The sequence below is a fragment of the Mus caroli genome, unplaced genomic scaffold (assembly GCF_978045245.1).
Source record: "Mus caroli unplaced genomic scaffold, Mus_caroli_1 scaffold_17, whole genome shotgun sequence".
NCBI lineage: Eukaryota > Metazoa > Chordata > Mammalia > Rodentia > Muridae > Mus > Mus caroli.
Genome location: NW_028227272.1, coordinates 15270560 through 15293283, shown reverse-complemented (window position 1 = coordinate 15293283; position 22724 = coordinate 15270560). Strand labels below are relative to the sequence as shown.

The following is a 22724-nucleotide window of genomic DNA, read 5'->3' as shown; positions in this document are numbered from 1 at the left end:
CCTGGTTCATGGTTTGGGTATCTAGAAGTACAGAAGAGGGGTCTAGAATGCTGGGCCTTAGCTGGGCTGTGGTGGCACATGCCTTTAATCCCAGCACTTGGGAGGCAGAGGCAGGCAGATTTCTGAGTTCAAGGCCAACCTGGACTACAGAGTGAGTTCCAGGACAGCCAGGGCTACACAGAGAAACCCTGTCTCAAAAAACCAAAAAAAAAAAAAAAAAAAAAAACCAAACCAAAACAAAACAATGCTGGGCCTGGTCAGTTGGGAGTCAGGCTTGAAAATCAGTAGAGTACAGGGGCTTCCTGGGGATGTGGGGGTGCAGAGAAACAGCCTGATCTACAGGGTTAGAGGCAGACTTTCCAGAGGTATGGAAGTACAGGAAGACAGCCTGAGCTTCGGGGTTAGAGGCAGGGCTAGCTCTTGCCACTCCCTTGTCACTACATACCTGGTTCAAGCCCATGAATCCCAATGCCAAGTCCAACCTCCCTAAAGCAGAGTTAAGGAGCAAGCTCATCTTTTCAGTTTCATCTTCCCATTGCCAGGGCCTTGCTGTATCAGTGGGACAGATTTCCCACCGGGCACCAGTCACCTTCCACACCCGTACTGGCTGTGGTGCCCGCCACAGTACCCATTGTCTCACCACCAGCTTTCCCCAAAGGGGCCCTGTGTCCTGGCCCCCTCTCCTCCAACCTGTTCTGGATGTTGACAGTCAAAGAGCAACTGAAAAGGCAGGCCGGGCACACACTGGTGGCTGATTGACCAAGACTGGGCAGGTGCCAACTTGCAGTCCTACCCTTGGCCCCATACTGCTCAGTCTCATCACTCTAAGATAAGACAAGGAGTCTGAAGCCACCTCTGCAAGCTCAGGGGTTGTCACTATGAAGTCACTAACACCCTGGTTCTAGCCAGGTGCTCTATCAGCTGACAGGTGTGGCCAGCTTGGCCAGCACCCAGCTGCAGGGTGAAGGTTATCACTTAACCATGTCTCCTATAGACAGGACTCAGACATAAGTGCCTCATCTCTGCCATCTGGCCAGCCCTGGGTTCTCTGAGACCCAGGCGTCATCTACGGAGGAAAGGGACCCGTCATTTGATGCTCAGGGACAAAGGCAGTGGGAGGTAATCCTGGGAGCCCAGACAGGTATAGATAGTCACCATGCTGAGTTCAGCTTCCTCATGACTAGGTGGTGGTAATCCCCACTCCCCATACACATGTACTAGAAAATAAGTCCTGGCTGCTGCCTCTGCCAGGTAAACAAAAGAAAAGAAACATTCTGCATGTCCTGCAGATCCCACCGAGGATCTGGGGCTAGACCATATAGATGGCTCTTCCTCAGCAAACGTCAGTCAGCAGATAGTGCCCACGGCAGGCCCAGGCCCAGAGGTGCCGTGCACCCTTGGCTGCTGACCTGGCCTCCTAGATGAGCCGTGTCAAAGTGTCACCCGGCTCTGGAAGGCACCCTGGGGCCACAGGGACAGCCCTGGGATCCATATTAATTTCAGCTCCATTTTAAAGGCGAGTTAAAATAAACACAGGGGATATTTATAAGGCAAATAAATCTAGCAGAAACAGCCCCTCCAAGTGTGAGCAGGGCCTCCCCCTCTGCCCCAGCCCAAGCTGATAAAATACAGAAATGCTACTGTAGACCCTCCAGGCTTATTTTGACTGCACAGAGGAATGTAACATGTAAACAGTGCCTCCCCTGCCGCACTGTTACAACTTGCATTAACAGCCTGGACAAAGCCGCATTTTCACAGAAGCATCGTACGGGGATATATCTCCAGCTTAATTTTTTTAAAAAAAAAAAAACATTTCCTCACATAAATCATGTTCAGAACTAAACGGGTGACTGATGCACCACAAACACTTTTTTCTTAAACAATAACATACCTAGATTCCATCTACACGAAGGAGCTTAAAAAAAAAAAACAGAAAACCTCTAAATGTTTTTTTTCTGAAGAAAATAAACATTGCAGTTTTGTTCCTGACTAAAATATCTGTGGCCATATCTTACCAGCTGAGCCGGCACCCCCAGTGCATAGTCACAGGGGAACCCCTAGGCTACTGGAGCTGGGAGCTGGGGGTGCTTTCTTGCTGGGCTGCACTACTGCATAGCATTGGGTCAGCTTCCCCAAAACGGACCTGAGTAGAACTCAGAAAATTCTGGCCTTTGGAGACATGGCCAGACATGGCCTTCAAAAACAGAACAACTTGAGCCCAGGAAGGGACCCAGACAGGACAGGAGAGAGGCAGGGAGGGCTAGCTTCCAGGACTGTTGCAGCTCTAGTGTTGCTCATGGAGGGTTCAGCACAGAGCATTATGAGAAGGCAGGAGAGTAAGAGGCACCCAAAAAATCAGAGCAAAGGGAAGAGAGGGAGTGAGGCAGGCTTAGCAGCTATGAGCAGCAGCACTGCTTGCAGACAGGCAGCGGGTTATGCAGGCACTGCAGCAATTCAACTCCATGGGCAAGGACAACCAGGCCCCAAACATTAAAAAAACATCCAGCCAGAGGTGACTAAAAACCAAACCAAACCAAAAACCATGCTGGAGGGGGGACAGGCCCTTCTGAACATGTAATAAATCTAAAAGCCATTAAGAGCAAAGAAAGATTTAGGTTACATCTAAAGGGGAAAGAAACCATTTGTACATCTATAAGTTACAAAGAATCTTTATGGTGTGCAATACAGGGCCATCTCTGATATTTGAACCAGCTGGAAGATAAAGAAGAGATGGGGGGTGGGGAGCAGCCAAATACAAGGCCAAGGATCACAGGGTTATCCACATAGAGACACTGAATTTCAGAGGAGGCCAAGAAATACATGAAAAGATGACCCATGGAATCCAAGTGTGTTCCACCTAGCAGACAGACAAAGCTAGGAAAACAGACAAGGGGTTGGGGCTGGAGATCAGGAGGAGAGGACCTGTTTCCTGGTACAAAGCCCTGGGTCAAGTCCAGATCTCTCCACACCTAGAAATTATTATGGTCTAAAAGACAATGCTAATTGCTGACATAAAAATGAAAACTTTGGGTGGGGAAGCCTCTTAGTAGAACATTTCCATAGGGTATGTAAGGGCCTGAGTTTTGTCCTCAGCTCTGAAAATAAATTTTTAAAATAAGAAGAATTTGACAAACATGGGTAGTGGCACTACACTCTTGGAAAACTGACGCAGAAGAATCACAGGTTTGAGGTCAACCTGGGCAGCATAGTGAGTTCCAGATCAACTGGACTCCATTGTGAGGCTGTCTAAAACAAACAACAAACAGACAGACAGACAGACAAAAACTGGGAAAGGGGCAACGACTGGACTCTAAAAAAATAAAAGTAATTAAAAAAAAAACCCTAAGTCAGCCGGGCAGTGGTGGTGCATGCCTTTAGTCCCAGCACTCGGGAGGCAGAGGCAGGCGGATTTCTGAGTTCAAGGCCAGCCTGGTCTACAAAGTGAGTTCCAGGACAGCCAGGGCTACACAGAGAAACCCTGTCTCAAAAAAAAAAAAAAAAACAAAAACAAAAAACAAAAAACCAACCAACAAACAAACAAACAAAAACCCTAAGTAAATGCATAAATATCCAAAAAAGTCAGAAGACAAAAAGCAGGGGCTGGGGTGAGGCTCAGTGCTTTAGAGCACTTGTTGCTCCTGCAGGGGACTTGGGCTGGATTCCCAGCACCCACAGAGTGCCTTATAATCAATCACCCATAACTCCAGTTCCGGGGGGTCTGATGCCCTCTTCTGACCTCCATGGGTAGCAGGCACTATGTAGTACACACACGTACAGACAGATAGACAAAACACTCATACAGACAAATAATCTTTTACAAAAGGCAAATCACAAGTTAGGTAGTGGTGACGTCACACACTTTTAATCCTAGCACTCAGAAGTCAGAGAACAGCCTGCTCTACAGAGTGAGTTCCAGGACAACAAGAGCTGCACAGAGAAACCCTGTCTCCAAAAACAAACAAACAAACAAACAGACGAACAGACGAACAGACGAACAGACAAGGCAAAGCACAGTCTAGTGATCCAGTGGAAGTCATCATGCATCACTTGAGAACTCAGTCTCAGTGTGAGGAGGGATACGAGCAACAGTGATCGTCACACATCGGGAATGAGAAGAGGGACATTCCATTCTGTGTCTTAAAAAAAAAATGCTGTCAATGCCCATGTTATGGGAATGAGGGGGAAGCCAGCAGCAGAGCATAGGGGACAGGCGACAGTCAGCTTGTCAGCAAAGACCCATGGACTCCACTTTTCTGCTTCTAGGAGAGACTTCCTTAGTAGGTGTATATAAACTAATATCACTGTTATTCAAATGTGAGGGTGCAGCAACATGGACCCTGGTGTACCACCAGTGGGAACCCCACCAGTGGGAACCCCACCAGTGGGAACCCCACCAGTGAGAACACCACCCGTGGGAACCCAGTACTGAACTACTGAAGGAAGTCTGAAGAGCATAATTCCCTTCCAGGCCAACAATTCCACTGCCATGCTCAAGAGAGTGGAGAGCAGGAGTCAGGTAGACATCCGTGTACTCACTTCACAGCAATGCAGTTCACACCGCCTGTCCATGGATGAGTAGATAAACAAAGTGTGAGATGCTGGTGTGTTATGTGTCAGCTGTAAAAAACGAAGGAAGGGCCAGGCAGCTGGCCCACAAGTAAAGGCACATGCTCCCAGGCCAAGTTCTATACCCAGAACCCACATGGTGGAAGGACAGAACTGATTTTTGAAGTTGTTCTCTAACTTGTACCCGTGTGTCATACCATAAATGTATGTGTATGTGCGTTACGTATACATAAATAAAGCAATAAAAAATGTTTTGTTGTTGTTTTTAAGGAAAAAGAAGCCAAGCATGATGGAGCATGCCTGTAATTCCAGAAGCCAGTTGGTACAGACAGAAAGGTCAGAAGTTCAAGGTCATCTTTGTCTTCACTGTGAGTTCAAAGCCAGTCTAAGCTACATGAGCTCCTGTCTCAAAAGAAAGGAGCTGGGGGGCTGGTAAGATGGCTCAGTGGGTAAGAGTACCGGACTGCTCTTCCGAAGGTCCAGAGTTCAAATCCCAGCAACCACATGGTGGCTCACAACCATCCGCAACGAGATCTGGCGCCCTCTTCTGGAGTGTCTGAAGACAGCTACAGTGTACTTACATATAATAAATAAATCTTTAAAAAAAAAAAAAAAGAAAGGAGCTGGGCCAACGACATGGCTCAGCAGGTAAAGATGCCAACAACCAGCACAACAACCTGGTCTTGACCTCTGAACCCATAGCGTAGAAGAAGAATACTGACTCCTGTAAGTGGTCCTCTGGGCTCCACATGCACAGCCCCACACTAAACAGATAAACAAACAGTGTGGGCCAGATGAGCTGGCCCAGTGCAAGAGCAAAAGCATTAGCTGTGCAAACCTGGAGACCTGAGCTCAGCCCACAGAATCCATACAAAGGCAGAAGGAGACAATCAAACTCCACCTTAACCTCTGACGTCTGAAAATGCACTGTGGCATACACGCACGCACACCATGGATATACCTATATGCAATAATAAGTTTTTGGTTTTCTTTTGGGTTTTTTTGGTTGGTTTTGTTTGTTTGTTTTTAAGGGTCTTTTTATTTATTTTATTTTATTTATATGAATACACTTGTAGCTGTCTTCAGACACACCAGAAGAGGGCATCGAATCCCATTACAGATGGTTGTGAGCCAACATGTGATTGCTGGGACTTGGACTCAGGTCCTTTGGAAGAGCAGTCAGTGCTCTTACTGCAGAGCCATCTCTCCAGCCCTGATTTAAGGATCTTGACAGCCAAGCACGACGAGGTGCTCACACCTTTCATCTTAGAACTTGGAAGACAGAGGCAGGAGGAGCTCTGTGAATTTGAGGTCAGTATGGTTTGCATAGCAAACTCCAGGACAGCTAGGACTACACAGAGATCCTGTCTCAAGACAACAACAACAACAAAGGAGTTTGGAGCTGGGAATATAGATTCCAAGACAAAGTGCCTGCCTAACATTAGTGAGGCCCCAGGTTCAATCCCAAGTGCCATGGATGCAGGGGCAGTGTCTTTCAGCTCCAACACACAGAAATTGGAGATCTGCACTCTCTGAAATAAATCCAGTGCATACATACACATTAAATCCTCACACCTGTGTCCACTCTCCAACATACACACCATTTACACCTACATATACACACATATTTACAAGCATACATATGTGCACATGCACACACTCAAGTGCATATGCCAGCCCACACTGGGCTACTGTTTCCCACTAGTGTTTGCTTGAAAGTGAACAAAGCATTGAACAGCTATCAAGCAAGCCTCTGCCGCCCTCTCGTGGCCACTCTGGTCCCTGCAAGCAGGAAGTCTGCACAATAAGGGTGTTGGCTGTATCCAGTATCCAAGAATAGATGAGCTCTGGGCAGGCCCGCACATTTAGCACATGTGTTCTCACCGCCACACCTGGCCGTAGCTTGGGGCATGCTCGATGCACAAAACAGAGAAGAGAGGAGATGATCTTCTATACCAGGGGATGCTGCTGACAGACACTGCCCTGTATCATGAACAGCTGACTCTATCTGTAACACTCATGTTATCACCTTTGAGATAGTCATGGGACATGGGGGTACAAAGGACTGTCTTTCCTTCTTTAAGAGAACGACCTTTTGGCTCCAGTAGGAGAAGAAAGCAGATACACCAGCACAACATACCCCAGGCCTTACGTTTTCCCAGGGGACTCCTTCAGCCAGAAGATGTCGTCACTTGTGATTCCATATTCCAGGGCTCCTTTGACCTATGGAGGAAGGGAAGACTCATGTGATAAGACCACCATTGGCATGTTCCTGGGGTTTCTGAAAAAGCAACCCCCATTCTGCAAGTTCTGGGGTTCTCTCAATCCATGAGGGGAGAGTTTCATGGTTGAATATCTTCAGGTTGTGTCTCTTTGGGGATGGGAGGTGCACATTATACCCTGGGCTCTTTTCCAAGCATGTACCCCTTCCTGGGAAAGCAGGAGTGGCAGCCTCATCCTCCAAGACAGTCATGCAGCATATAGTATGGACGAAAGGCTCCCACAGGCATGCAGAGATTTCATGGTTCCTGGTTTTCAAAGGAAACCTCTGCAGTCCTTAGCCGACAATAAGGTTCTTAGGTAGACTCCAGTGACCATACATAACAAAAAAGAAATGCCTCATAAAACCAGCTCAGAGAAGTCACCATAGCAATGAGAAGATCCCAGTGGGGAGTCATCAACATGAGTTACTTGACATATTCTGCTTTCACCAAAAAACCTGAGGTATGTGAAGAAATCAGACACTGACTTCCAGCTTCAGCTACAGGGAGTAAATACGGTGTAGCCTCTTTGGAAAACAAACTAGTGTCTCTCAAAGGTTAAGCCAAATGAAGTAGTGACCTAGTTCCATTCTTCATAAATACCCAGAAGAAAGTTAAAACAAACTCCAGAAAAACACGGGTGCTCACAGCACATCATGATTCATGAGAGCCACAAAGAGGAAGCAACAAAGGCATTCACCGAGGGGCCGGCAGATTAACAAAAGGCACTAATGCATAAAATGGAATATTACTCAGTCTTTAAAAAGAAGAATCTGATACAGCAGGTATAGGGAGCACATTCTGCTGGTGAGAGTGACCAACACAAAGCACGTATGTCACATGCATTGGTATGAGGCACCTAGAACCTAGAGACCAGGGGGGCTGTGACAAAGAATCAGCCTGGAACTCTGCAAAGGACCTAGAGATGGAGGGAAGTGGAAGACGCACTGAACACATTAAACCACTGTGCCTCCCTCCTAGAGGGAATTTCTGCTAACTGGATTTCATTCAAACTTTTAAGGAGCTGGGTGGCCAGGGTGGATGAAGAGCAAGACTGAAGTCCTGGATGGAGGCCCTGGAGTTCTGAAGTTAGAAAAGGCCGTGGCAATGGAGGCTTGGAGGAAGGAACAGAGGCCAGGTGTGATGCCGGCCACACATTTCAGTCAAAGCTAACTCTGGAGGCTGAAGGGGACAGACATGAATCCCACCCAGGTGATGGGAAGCAGCCCGGACAACACAGAGGAAGGAGGAGAGAGGACACAGGCCTCAGGAGCCTGCAGTGTGGAGTGGCCCTGAGCCACTGCCGTGTGGTGGAGATTCAGGGAGGCCTGGAAAAGCACAGAGGAATGAGGGGACACAGCAAGCCACTCACTTGTGTGGGGTACCTTGGCCGTCCTCCTGTAGCAATGACGATGTGCTCAGCTGAAAGCAGAGTCTGAGGGTAAACAGAGAACCATATGTCAACCAATGAACGGTCGGCTGCCAGACAGCTCAAATGCCTGCGGTGGCTGAGGCAGCCGTTCCTGTGACCTCTGCTGTAGTGGGATGCTCTACCCTTATGTCCTAGTCACAGAGCAGGGGTCTCACAATGTCCACTCAACAGGAGGGCCAGGCAAAAGAGGGAGTGAGGTGTTCCAGCTCCACAAACTTCACAGTGTACAAGGCCTTTGCAAACCCTGCCTCTTCAGAGCCCCACAAACACTACAGAAAGGGAGTGACTCACCCCAAACTGCAGGAAAGCTAGCTGTGGCATTTGAACTGCTTAACAAGGGGTGTGTGTAGCTAAGGACTGATCTAGCTCAGGTTAGGCAAGCCTTCTGCCTCTGAACTACACCCCTACCACTGTTCAATCTGTATCTCTACGTGTATGTGTGTGTGCATGTCAGCACGTGTCTGTGCACATATCTGTGTGTGCACAAGCCTGTGTGTGTTAGCATCTCTGTGAGCATGTGTCTGTGTGTGCATGCATGTGTATGTATGTGTGTGTACATGCATGTGTCTATGTGTGCATGTGTCTGTGTGCACAAGCCTGTATGTGTTAGCATCTCTGTGAGCATGTGTCTGTGTGTGCATGCATGTGTCTATGTGTGCATGTGTCTGTGTGCACATGCCTTGTGTGTATGTATCTGTTTCTCTCCATATGTCTACATGTGTCTCTGTTGGGGAGACATGGTCCCACTATATAGCCCAGGGCTGGTCTAGGACTCAGGCTCCCATTTCTGCCTCCCTAGTGCTGGGATCTTGGGCTTGGCCACTGCACCCAGCTGTTGAATCACTCTGAAGAAGTGTGACTTCAAAGGCAGCTGTTAACACCAGATCAACACCCAGGCCAAACAGAACTGGAATCAGGTGCGAGAGGAGCCACAGAGACAGGCTGGTGACACTTACCGCCTTCCCGCCTTTGTCCACACCGTGAACTGTGTGCGCATCCACAAAGCTGGCTTTGATGTTAAAGTACTTGACTTTCCTGCAACATAAAGATAAGACTGCCTTTTCTTTATTTTATTTTTTGAAACAGGGTTGCAGGTTTTCTAGTCTAGGCCTCAAACCCTCCAAGTTAGGGTTTCTATTGCTGACGAAACAACATAACCAAAAACAGCTTGGGGAGGAAAGGATGTATTTTTCTCCCACTTTCGAATCACTGAAGAAGGTCGGGACAGGAACCTGTAGGCGGGGGCTGCTGCGCTGGACAGGTGCGGAGTGCTGGCTCGCTCAGATTACTCCTCTCTCTCTCTCTTTTTTAATATATTTTTTGTTTTGGTTTGTTTTGGTTTTTTGGTTGTTGTTGTTGTTGTTTTGAGACAGGGTTTCTCTGTAGATCAAGTTGGTCTTGAACTCATAAACATGCCTGCCTCTGCCTCCCAAGCACTGGGGCTAAAGGTATGTTCCCCCACCCAGAATTGGCTGAGCCTCCCCTGTCAAAATGCCCTACAGGCTTGCCTAGTCCCAATCTTTTTTCCTTTTAAAAAAGATTTATTGTTTATTTTATGTTTATGAGTACACTGTAGCTGTACTGGTGGTTGTGAGTGATCATGTGGTTGCTGAGAATTTGAATTCAGGACTTCTGCTTGCTTGCTCAGGTCGGCCCTGCTCGCTTCAGTCTAAATATTTATTTATTATATATCTAAGAATACTGTAGCTGTCTTCAGACATACAAGAAGAGGATGTCAGATCTCATTACAGATGGTTGTGAGCCACCATGTGGTTGCTGGGATTTGAACTCAGGACCTTTTGAAGAGCAGTCAGTGCTCTTAACCGCTGAGCCATCTCTCCAGCCGCCTACTTCCAGTCTTATGGAGGCATTTGTCAGTTGATGTTCCCTCCTCTCAAAGGACTCTAGCTTGTGTCGAGTTGGCACAAAACTAGCCAGCACAGTCATTATGTGGCCAAGGATGACTCTGAACCCCTGATCTTTCTGCCCCCACCTCCACAGAGGCTGCAAACCAGGATTACAGGTGTGCACCACCACCACACCTGTCTCGAAAATTAAGGTTTTTCAAACACTTCCTCTGCAGACTCAGCCTCCAGAGCTGGTTAGACAAGTAGGGCCATGCCGGCTGCTAGGAAGCAGACTTGGAGCTGGGCAGCACACACACACGCAAATAAATAAACACATGTACAGATTTTTTAATGAACGAGAAAGAAGAAACCCAGCTCCAGCCCGGGGCAGCCTCCTGGGGGAAAACACACTGTGGTCTGTCAACACAGGGACAGAGCCATGCTTGGTGCATCCCGAGAGCCCCAAACTGGGACAGGCAGAGGGAGGGAAGTCCCATGGGTACTGTGCCTACCATATAAACATAAGTACTGAGGAGGCCAGGAGAGCAGGTGCGGTGAGGCTGTGGTAAGCAGCGACCCATCCTCCCATTTCAAAGCCACACGGTAGCAGTACTAATCAGTGTCCAGGTCCCTCTCCCTTCCTCTCTGGTCCAGCTTTCTCTTATCTTGGCAATCAAGAAAGAGCCTTAATAACACAGACACAGGCTGGAGAGATGGCTCAGTGGTTATGAGCACTGACTGTTCTTCCAGGGGTCCTGAGTTCAGTTCCCAGCAACTGCAGTCACGTGGTGGCTCACAGCCATCTGTAATGACGCCCTCTTCTGGTGTGTATGAAGACAGCAACAGTGTACTCATATACATAAAATAAATAAATCTTTAAAAAAAGTAACAGACACATAGTAAGCATTCCACACTGGGCCTCTCCAGTGGTTAAAAGCACTGGCTGTTCTTCCTGAGGACTGAGTTTGAGTCCTAGCACCCATAAGGTGGCTCACAATCACCTGTCATAACAGTTCCTGGGACCAACATCCTCTTCTGACCTTTGTAGGCAACAAGCACACAGACATATATGCAGGAGCACACAAGTGGAAAGAGCTGTCCCTCATACCCTCTGCTGCCTGACCGAGGGCTCACAAGGCTCCATGCTTTAAACTGTGGAGGGATACAGTGGCCCTCCTGTCACCCTCTGGGTGACCAGCCTGTCATTGCTCATCAGTCCACCCAGTCCCATTCACAGGCTCAGGCCTGAGGCCTCTCCTGCCTGTCACTCTCTCACCAGCTCCAGCCATTCAGCTAGCACACCCTTCCTTTACTGTCGTTTCCTCAGTTCCAGGGCCCTGGGGCATCCCCCACGAGAACTCTCATGTTAGTAACTCTCATGTTATTACTACAGGGGTTGTGCTGCAGTGAATGCTTTCAGGGGTACAAAATGACCACAAGAAGGCCAGGAAGGTGGTGCCTGGGCCACATCACATGGCCACTGGGTCCTGAGAGTTTCAATACCTGTCTTGCAGTTGGACGCGATGACCCCAGTTCAAGGACTTCACATGGTTTTGCACAGCTTCTGCCATTGTCTTCCTGTTGACACAGACACAAAAAAACATGAAACCCACAGCAGCAGAGTTGGCTTCAGCACTCACTCAGGCAGTAAGAGAAGACCACGTACCCCAGGAATATTGGGAAATAGAGGTGTGATAATTTTTTGGAGGGGGGCAGGGTTTTTCTAAGTAGCCCAGGCTGGCCTCAAGCTTAAGATCCCCCTGCCTCAGCCTTCTGAATCTGGGCCACATGTGGCCCCACCATACCCATCTTGCAGATATGTTTAAAAGGCTGAGAGTAAAGAAAATCTCTTGTGAACTGTACAGAAGCATCACCTGTCAATAAAAAAGCCTATGGCCAATGAACTGAGGCAGGAAATAGGAGGTGGGACTTCCAGCAGGTGGGGAGAGGGAGATTTACCCGAATTCTGGATGAGATGGGAGGAGACGATCACATAAAGCTGAAGAGAGGTAACTAGCTAAGTGGTGGGACTTAGAATAGAATAAAGTATTGAAATTAAGAGACAGTCAGGGAGCAAGTTAAGGTTTTTGGCCCAGGCATTTATTCATATACAAAAAGTCTCAGAGTCATTATTCTGGGATCAAAGAGGAGGCCAGGTGGAAAAGCTCACGGTTACAGATGAGTGAGTGGCAGAGAGCAAATCTCTCCTCTCAATGGGACCCGCCCGAGGGCAAGGGCTTCTCACCAGTTGTGTTGGACAGGCTGGGCCACCTGCCAGCCATAGCGGTGAGCATCTCTGATCATGCCCCCCAGCAGTGCGGCCTGATGCATCAGCTTCTTGGGTATGCAACCCACGTTGACACAGGTGCCACCAAGGCCCCACTTGGTGCCTAGAATATCAGAAAAGCATGTATGTATGTGTATGGGTATATGTGTGTGTATGTTGCAGGGGTCAGAACCCAAGACTTTGCACATGCCAGGGAAGTATTCTGTCACCAAGTCACCCAGGCACTGGTAGGAATAGATTTGATTTCCCATGTAGGCTTCCATTCTTCAGGCTCAGAATGCCTTTAGGACCTTCTATTCTGTAACTTGAACTTGGCCCATATGGATTTGCTCCCTATGTCTATACTCAGAGTTATTAAAAAAAAAATTGAGATGCTAGAGAGATGGCTCAGTGGTTAAGAGCACTAACTGCTCTTCCAGAAGACTCAGGTTCAATTCCCAGCACATGGCAGCTGACAACTGTCTGTAACTCCTGCTCCCAGGAATATGATTCCCTCACACATGCAGGCAAAACACCAATGTACATAAAATACATTTTTAATTAAAAAATTTTGAACGTTTTATTATTTTTGTGTATATGGGTGTTTTGTGTACATGTATGTGTGTAAACCACATGTGTGCAGTGCCCACAGAGACCAGAAGACCATGTCAGATCCCCTGGGACTGGAGTTATAGCTAGTTATGAGCCAACAGGTGGGAATCAAATCTCAGCCCTCTGGAAGAGCAGCCAGTGCCCTTGACCACTGAGCCATAGCTCCATCAGCACCCCATCAGTCATTTTAAAATAATAATGTTGCAGAAATGTTTGTATGCTGAACAAGACACTGTGGGACTATGGGCATATGACTTCAGTGTAGGCTGAATCTGAGTTGTGTCCCATGTCCCTAATCCCCTACCTTCGTCTAGGAGTCATGGCTTCTGTCTGGATTGCCTACCTCGGGGAGAAGGTTCCACATAGTCAGCCACAGCCACCTTCTTTCCCAGCTGAGCAGCTGAAATGATAAGGACATCTGCAGGTGAGCATAGCATGGAGCATAGCATGGAGCTGCCCAGGAGCCCATGAGGCCCACCCAGAAGGAGGCAGGGGTTCAGGCCAACAGCTGAGCACAGAGGCCAGGTGGGTGTCCTGGTTCCTTTCCTGTGCCCATGCAGCTGCCCACCAGCTTTGCACCAGCCCTGCCCGGGACCCACCCACCTTGCTGCCTGCAGGCAGGAGGCCCTCAGCCTCTTTGAAGACTCCAATGTACACACCCGACATTGAGGAAGTGCTAGGATGCCCCGCTCCCAGAGTTCCTGCTCCCATCAATTGATGTTCAGGGTGAGCCAAGTGTAGACTGACAGCACACAATGTCAGCCTCCCCAGCCACCGATAGAGTGGCTGTGGCACACAAGGAACACCTGTCGGGCAGAAGTGAGGTGGGGACCTGGTGCTGGAGGGAATGTATGATGTTACTCAGCGTAAAAAGGAGGGCCGTCTTGAGACGAACTGTGTCATGAATGAGCATGGATGACATCCCAACAAGTTAAAGAAATGACAGAGATCACAGGATCCCATTGACATGAAGTGCTGAGAAGAAGCAAAACCACTAAGACAGAGAGTAGTGGGCACAAGGGTCAGGGAAGAGAAGGGATGACAAAATGGGAGGACGATTACTAATGAGTAATAAATAATAACAACAGCAATAGTAATAATCATGAGGGTGCCCAGGTGGAGATGAAAATGTTCTAAATGATGGTGGTTATGCATTATTAGGAGGTGTGGCCTTGTTGGACGAAGTGTGTCACTGGGTGGCAGGCCTTGAGGTCTCCTATGCTCAAGCTGTGCCCAGTGGCACACAGTCTCCTCCTTGCTGCCTGTCGATCAAGATGTAGAGCTCTCTGCTCCTTCTCTAACAACATGCCTATCTGGGCGCTGCCATGCTTCCCTCCATGATGATAATGGACTGAACCTCTGAACCTGCAAGCCAGCCCTAATGAAATGTTGTTTTTTATAAGAGTTCCCTTAGTCATGGTGTCTCTTCATTGCAATAAAACCCTAATTAAGACAGCCAGTCTGTGGATGTCTTCTTGATTAACGATTGCTGTGGGAAGATCCAACTGCTGTGAGTTGAGCCACCCATAGCTGAGTGGTCCTGGAGTGTATAAAGAAGTAAAGTAGCCGGGCGTGGTGGCGCATGCCTTTAATCCCAGCACTCGGGAGGCAGAGGCAGGCGGATTTCTGAGTTCGAGGCCAGCCTGGTCTACAGAGTGAGTTCCAGGACAGCCAGGGCTACACAGAGAAACCCTGTCTTGAAAAAATCCAAAAAAAAAAAAAAAAAAAAAAAAAAAAAAAAGAAGAAGAAGAAGTAAAGTGAGGGCTGAAGAGATGGCTCTTTGGTTAGGAGATCTGACTGCTCTTCCAGAGGTCTTGAGTTCAATTCCCAGCAACCATATGGAAGCTCATGACCATCTGTAATGGGATCTGATGCCCTCTTCTGGTGTGTCTGAATACAGCAACAGTATACTCATATAAAATAAATAAATCTTTAAGTGGAAAAAAATAAAAAAGCGAAGTGAGCAGGCCCAGGGAAGCGCTCCAGTAAGCAGCACTTCAGCAGCCTCTGCTTCCGTTCCTGCCTCCAGGTTCCTGCCCTGACTTCCTTAATGATGGACCGCAGCTTGGAAGTGTGAGTCAAATAAAGCCTTTTCTTCCCAAGTTCCTTTTGGTCAGAATGTTTTATAGCAACATAAAGCAAACTGGAGACAGACGTCAATATGAGGGCTATGAGGTGTTGCTGTGAGGACCTAACCACGTTGTTTTGGGAGGACTGTGGCAGTGTTTGAAGCTTTAGGCTAGAAAAGCCATTGAGTGCTCAGAGCTTAAATGGCTGTTCTGTGGAGGCTTGGAAGGAGAACGTGGAGAGAAATGCAGATGACGGAGGCCTGGCCTGTGACGTTTCAGAAGGACAACTAGTGGGGTTATTCTTGTGGTATATTTGAATTAAGACTATGGTTTCTGGTCAGCTGGAGATGAAGCATCAGCTATGACTAAGAGACTAGCCCTGGGGACTGGAGAGATGGCTCAGCGGTTAAAAGCCCCGACTGCTCTTCCGAAGGTCGTGAGTTCAAATCCCAGTAACCACATGATGGCTCATAAGATGAGTGAAAAGATCTGATACTCTCTTCTGGGGTGTCTGGAGACAGCTACAGCAAGGCAATGGGGCCAGAGCGAGAAGAAAAAAAAAGGTGTCTGAAGACAGCTGCAGTGTACTTAACATATAATAAATAAATTAAAAAAAAAAGAGAGACTAGCCCTGCTGAAGTGGAATCTTTGCTTTACTAGGACAATAGACACTGGTCAGCTGAAGCTGAGAAATTAGCTTCAATTAAGAAACCAACACCATTAACTAGTGAAACTCTTCCAGGAAGCTACAGTCCAGAGGGGTCAAGGCTACATCTCAAGCTGGCAGCCAAACTTGGTAATGTACAAGAGTATGCCACAGAGCACTGGTTTGGGGGGTATGTAAGCTGCAGGACTGAAGGAGTCATGGGGAGAAGTTGAGCCTTGGCACCATGTGGCAGGGTCAGAGTCTCTGCAGAGAAACCAGGAGACCATTAGTGAGGGTCAGCCTCACTTATAGTGAATGCCTGAGCATACTGGAGATGCCAGGACCACAGGATGACCAGCAAGGACAACGCAGCTGTGATGTGGAGCTGGCCAGCGCCTACGAGAAGGCCTATGTGTTGTGCTGTGGAGGGCAGAGATGGAGAGGTGGAGCTGTGTAAGGCCTTTGGAGCCCAGAGATCATGAGTGAGCCCAGACCTTGGACAATGAGCTACAGGATTTGATTTATACTGCTGGATGTTGGTTTTGCTTTGATCTAATTGTAACTGTGCCCTGGTTCTTCCCTCTTGGAATGAGTATGTAACTTTTATTTTACAGGAGCCTAAAGTTGAAAGGCTTTGAACTTTCAAAGAATTATTGGATTTTTAAAAAGAACTTGGACTTTTAAAGTATTGGCATTTTGAAAGACTGTGGAGCTTTTAACTCTGTATTGATTTTGACCTTGTGATATCAACCTGTGATCTTGGAGATAAACAGAAAAGGGAAGTTTATGGCTTAATAGTGATATCTTCATGTATCAGAATGACAAAGCATCAATTATACTGGTTAGTTTTTGTCAACTTTATAAAAGCTGGGAAGAGGGAACCTCAATTGAGAAAATGCCTCCATCAGACTGGCCTGTAGGGTATTTTCACAAGTCTGTGAGGGTATTTTATTGATTAGTAATTGATATGGAAGGGACCAGCCCACTGTGGGTGGTGTCATCCCTAGCCAGGAGGTCTAATGGTTTCTTATAAAAGAAAGCCAGGAAAACAAACAACAACAAAGCTGGGTGTGGTGGTGCATGCCTTTAATCCTAGCACTTGGGAGGCAGAGGCAGGTGGATTTCTGAGTTCGAGGCCAGCCTGGTCTACAGAGTGAGTTCCAGGACAGCCAAGGCTACACAGAGAAACCTGTCTCGAAATAAATAAATAAATAAATAAATAAATAAAAATTAAAAATAAAAGAAAGCCAGGGAGTCACAAGTAAGCAGTGTTCCTCAACGGCTCTGTTCTACTTCCTGCCTCCAAGTTCCTGCCTTGACCTCCTGCCCTCAGTGATGAAGGTTAACACGGAAGCACAAGCCAATTAAAGACTTTCCACCCCAAGTGGCTTTTGTTTTGTTTTCTAAATTAATTAATTAATTATCTATTTTATGTGAGTACACTGTAGCTGTCTTCAGACACACCAGAAGAGGGCATCAGATCTTATTACAGATGGTTGTGAGATACCATGTGGTTGCTGGGATTTGAACTCAGGACCTCTGGAAGAGCAGTCAGTGCTCCTAACCCCTGAGCCATCTCTCCACCCCCACCTGCTAAGTGGCTTTTGGTTAGATGTCTTAGCATGGCAATAGGAAACAAGCTAGAAATTTACACACTAAAAACTGTAAGTGGGTGGAGTCGGGGATGCTGGGGGAGGGGAGGGGAAACTGCAGCCAGAATGTAATATACGAGAGAAGAATAAAAAACAAAACAATGAGGTGATTGCCTGAAACCAGAGCACTTCAGAAGTGTGGGCGGAAGGACTGAGAATCTGGGGTCAGCCTGAGCTACATAATTGAACTCTGTCTCAAAATAATTTTATTTTTATCTTTATTTGTGGGCTTTTTTTTTTTTAATACAGTCTCTCTATTATGTAGTTTGTAGTTCTGGTTGCCTCTGAACTCACTATGTAGGCTAGATTGGTCTCTAATTCACAAAGATATAGCTGCCTCTGCTTCCCGAGTGCTGGGATTAAAGGTGTGCACTACTACACCTGGCTGTCCTGGAACTTGCTCTGTAGACCAGGCTGGCTTCGAACTTACAGAGATCTGCCTGTCTCCCGAGTGCTAGGATTAAAGGCATACACCACCACATTGATTTGTTTTATGTGCATGTGTGTGCACCTCATGGCTAGAAGAGGATACTGAATCCCTTGTGACTGGAGTTACGGAGAGTTGCAAGCTGCCGGACAGGTGCTGGGAACCAAACCCAGGGCCTCTGCAACAGCAGCCAGTGAGTGCTTTTCACCACGGAGCCAGCCTTCCAACATCTTCCAACATCTCAAAAATGATTCTTGATAAAGAGAAAGAAGGCTGGTGAAGCCAGGTGGTGGTGGTGCATGCCTTTAATCCTAGCACTTGGGAGGCAGAGGCAGGCCGATTTCTGAGTTCGAGGCCAGCCTGGTCTACAGAGTGAGTTCCAGGACAGCCAGGGCTACACAGAGAAACCCTGTCTCGAAAAAACCAAAACCAAACCTAACCAAAACAAAAAGTCTAAAAAAAAAAAAAGGCTGGTGAGATGTTTCAGTGGTTAAGAGCACTGACCGGCCTTCCAGAGGTCATGAGTTAAAATCCCAGCAACCACATGGTGGCTCACAACCATCCGTAACGAGAAACAAAACAAAAAACAAAAGAACTATGGGCCAGAGCAAATGGGGCTGGAGTAAGAGGGGCCTGGAGCTAGTGGGGAGGGTGGAGAAAAATAAATAAAGAGATGGGGGTTGGGGAGAGAACAAGCTACAAAATATTGCTGAGAAAATGGACGGGAGGAAATCCCCAAAAGAAATCCACCATCTTCCACCATCTTCTCAGCTGCTCCAGTTTCCCTAGAGAATTCCACGCATGCATCCAAAGCTGGGCATGGGGGCTCACATCTGTAATGTAAGCACTTGGGAAGGTGAGGCAGAAGGATCAGGAGTTCAAGGTCAGACTTGGCTATCGAGCACGTTCTAGGTCATCCAGGGCCGCATCAGAACCTGTCCCACAGAACCAAACCAAGGGGAAAGGGAGCTGGGAAGAGTGATGGGCTGAACTGTATTCTTCCTGCTAAAATCCATGTTAGTTAGAACCCTTAGTACCAAAGGGTATGACATAGAGCCGCAGAGACAAACACACAGCTACATTTGGAGATAAAGTTGAATGAGGTTACAGGGTGGTCCGTCAGCCAACTGACTGGTGTGCTTGCTGTAAGGAGAGATTAGGATACAGGGAAGTCCCCATGAAGACATGAGAGACTCCACCTTAAAGCCAAGGAAAGAAGCCAGAAGGAGCCAAACCTGCTGATATTTTGACCATTAGACTGCCGGCATCCAGGACCTAAACCAAAGCCAGGTGGTAGTGGCACGTGCCTTTAGCTCCAGTACTCAGTAGGCAGAGGTAGACAGATCTTTGAGTTTGAGGCCAGTCTGGACTACAAAGTGAGTTCCAAAACAGCTAGGGCTACACCTTGAAACCCTGTCTTGACCCCCCCAAAACAAACAAACAAACAAAAAACAATCAAACAAAAGAAACCAAGAACAAAAACCAGAACCGCAGTCACTCTGAGGCTGTAGTTATGCAGCCTATACAGACTGGTGAGAGGTGCCAGGCCTCCATCCTCACTGTGGTACAGGTCTCACAGATACACCTGAAAGATCCTGAGAGAATGTAAAAGGACACAGAAGCCCTGAAATTGGCAAGATAGACGTCAGTGTTAGCAGAACTAGCTTCACTGATTTAGAAAAATAGAGGTGCACAATGTTCTGGCCACTCCTTGAACCTGTGTGTCTGCCAATGTTTTGACCGTTCCTTGACCCATGTGTGTGCCCACTGATGAAGCCCATTGCCAGGTGTTTGTGATATTGGTTGCTGAGAAAGAGTCAGAAAATCTCCCCAGCAACCACAGCCCGGCCAATCCTGAGTTGCTACACCTGCACCAGACTCTTTCCTTGTACCCCTCCCATACCCATTTCTTGAGAATAGACATTGTTTAGATCTGGAAATCCCCTACTCCCCCCTTCTCCTTTCCCCCCTGAGGGCCTATAAAAACTGGGACCTCTTTCCCCTCGAGGTCGACTCCTCTACCCCTGCGTGGGATATGAGTCGTCCCCAGAGCTCTGGCTTTCCCAGAATAAAACCTCATGTGGTTTGCAACAAGCTCGGTCTATCGTGAGTTCTTGGGTGTCCGCTATTGTCCTGAGGCCTGAGCGAGGGGATCCTTTCGGAGTCTTTCACACCCACCAGTCGGACTATTCACTTGATTTTTATTCTGCCCCAGCCTCCTAAATAGCTAATATCACAGATATTTACGATCAGACCCGGTCTCAAAGTTATTCTCTTTAATGTGTACTGGTTTAGTGTCTGTCAATGCTAGCTCATTCAAGTAAAAAAGAACAACAACAAAAAAATCTCAGAAACAAAAACCAAAATATGGGACTAGAGAGATGGCTCAGTGATTAGGAGAGCAGATTCCTCTTACAGAGGTCCTGAGTTCAGTTCCCGGCACTCATGTCAGACGGCTAACAACTGCATAATTCCAGCTCCAGGGGATCTGGTGCCCTATTCTAGAGTACAAGCACCTGCACTCACAATCACATTTCCAGAACTGACACAGACACACATAATTCCAAAACAATAAAAATACATTTAGGAAAAACAGATAGGGACGGGGCTCTGCAGGAAAAAGCACAGTCAGGATCTGTGTGGATTCCAGATTGGAGGAGACACCTGTTCCTGGAACGAACATTCTGCTCCTGGACACAATGACCCATCCTCTCCTAGGAGACCCCAAGGCTTCGAAGTCCCAGCACACCAGAAGAGACACAAAATACAAGCTACATACCTTCCTTGGCACAAGCTAGGCCACCGGATCCCCCACCGATCACCAAGAGATCAAAGCTCTGCTGCCCTGGTGAGGAAGGGAGGAGAGATAAGAAGGCACCAGACCCACACCTGACCTGGCTCTCGTTCCCTCAGTTCTGTGTGGTACAAAGCACTCAGGGGTGACCACACTGTCTGCACAAATGAGACACCAGAGAGTGCCGAGACTTACTGCTAGGGCATATGTCCATCTTTGCAAAAAACCCTCCCCAACTCCCAAAAAGAGACTTAGAACCCAAGACTTCACTCAGTGTCCTCAGCCAGACAGAACAAGAACATTTTCATTCAATCTACATGCTTTTCCGTGGTAAAGGTGACTCTTCACTATAGCAACCAAGAATATATATGTAGTCCCTCCCACACAGTCAAGAGTCTCAGGGTTGTTCTCTGACCTCCACATGTGTGCCAGGACCATGCATGTATGCACCCACACCCATGAACACACTAAATAAATACACGAGCCAAATACAAACATAATACTTTTAAGTGGCCACACCTTAAGTAGGCAAGGCTGCAGAGAAAACCCTGGACTCCCATACCCTTCAAGGTCTCTGGCCTGCACCCCAGCACAGGAACACATAGATGAAAGTCACAGGTTTGCAGCTCCACAGCTGACTCTACCCCAGGTTCAAGTCCCGAGAAGGCCTGAACAGTTACAAATTATTTAATGGCTTTGATGTGCTCCTCAAAAAGAAAGGAGGCAAGTTGGCGTGAGGACCAGCTTGGCAGGCTTTGTGTGCTTTGTGTGCCAGAGGTGCGAGATCCTGTATCTTTACCCTGAAGAAGGATCCTACCTTCCATTGCTGATGCCTGTCCTGTCTGTTGCCCGAGTGGGGCTCCTATTGGGTCATCCTGCTCTGAGGCCCTATACTGTATCCTCTGCCTGTTTGCTACCAAATAACTGGCAGGGCTGGCTTATCTCAGTCCACTTGCTTTCCCACAGTGCACACCCAGAAGCCTCCTCTCTGATAAAAACTTAGAAGGCGGCCACAGTGAGAGTTTCAAGGGTCAGTATGAGGAAGGATGCGAGAAGCCTACTGGGGCCCTCACATCCCAGCCTTCACTCACTGTCCTTAGGCCTGTCCTTCTGCCCACAGCTCATCTCCAGAACATGTTTCTGCTTCAACTCTGCCTCAGGACTCACCGTGTTCCTGTTTCAGTTTCTTTCTATCGTCTGGAACAGGGCAGTAGGAATCTAATCGACATGACAAGGTCTAAATAAAGGGCCTGGCTGCTCTGATAAAGGAAGATGGTCTCCTAATGTGTACCTGCCTGCCAGAGAGGCCAACAGCCTTCTTATCCTAGCTCCTGTTTGGATGATACAATACCCTCTCCCACCCCTCAGCTGGAAAACGTGGGTATTCCTGCTTCAAAAGGACAGACGGCAAAGCTGACCTGGAGTCATATGGCGGGTGGCATCTTCCCTAGACCTCACAGTATCCTCACCAAAGCAAAGTCCTGAACCCCTTGGGGTGTGAGACATGAGTCCTCCAGTCAGTAGTGCTTTCTGCCCAGTGGGAAACAAATCCCAAAGCCACAAGGGCTTCCTAGCAGCTTGAAGGGCCCTAGACTTGTGAGCTCAGTGAAGCTCTTGTCTACAGATTTCAACATACTCTTTGGCTTTTATTTATTTTATGTGTCTGAGTGTTCATTTGCACATATGTCTGCACTGTGGGCATACAGTGCCAGAGGGCAGATGAGGGCACTGGATCCCCCCTCGAAATGGAGTCATCATGTGGGTGCTGGGTATTGAACTTGGATCCTCTGGAAGAGCAGTGAGTGCTGAGTCGCTCTTGTCCCTCCTTTACAGACATTTTACTGTTATTATGTAGGGTGACGGTACCAATGACACAGAATGATGGTACCAATGGCACAGGTACTTTGACTGACTTGGGGTTTTTTTGTTTTTTTTTTAACCTCCACAAAAATCACTAAAACTACCTCCACCTAATATACAGCACTAGGAGACCCTGAAGAGCCAGAGACCTGGGAGTTAGCAAAGCTACTGAAAGAGCAACCTTCCATCCCTGAGGTCTGTCCCCTAGGTTCCCACCTCACATGTAGTGAGTGCTTCCTGTACTCTCCCAGGTTGGCTTCTGCCACTGAGCCACCAGGCCTCTGCCAACTT

At 47.7% G+C, this 22724-nt stretch overlaps 1 protein-coding gene across 1 annotated transcript in view; it reads right to left on the bottom strand.

The window, feature by feature from the left end:
- Txnrd2 (thioredoxin reductase 2) overlaps positions 1-22724 on the bottom strand; it is a 52031-nt gene that overhangs the window by 28156 nt on the left and 1151 nt on the right. The window contains exons 2-8 of the mRNA XM_021184489.3: positions 20559-20624; positions 13328-13384; positions 12352-12496; positions 11610-11684; positions 9216-9294; positions 8200-8262; positions 6719-6789 (exon numbers count right to left, since the gene is read on the bottom strand). Of these exons, the coding sequence (XP_021040148.2) occupies positions 6719-6789; positions 8200-8262; positions 9216-9294; positions 11610-11684; positions 12352-12496; positions 13328-13384; positions 20559-20624 (556 nt within the window). The remainder of the gene's footprint in view (positions 1-6718; positions 6790-8199; positions 8263-9215; positions 9295-11609; positions 11685-12351; positions 12497-13327; positions 13385-20558; positions 20625-22724) is intronic.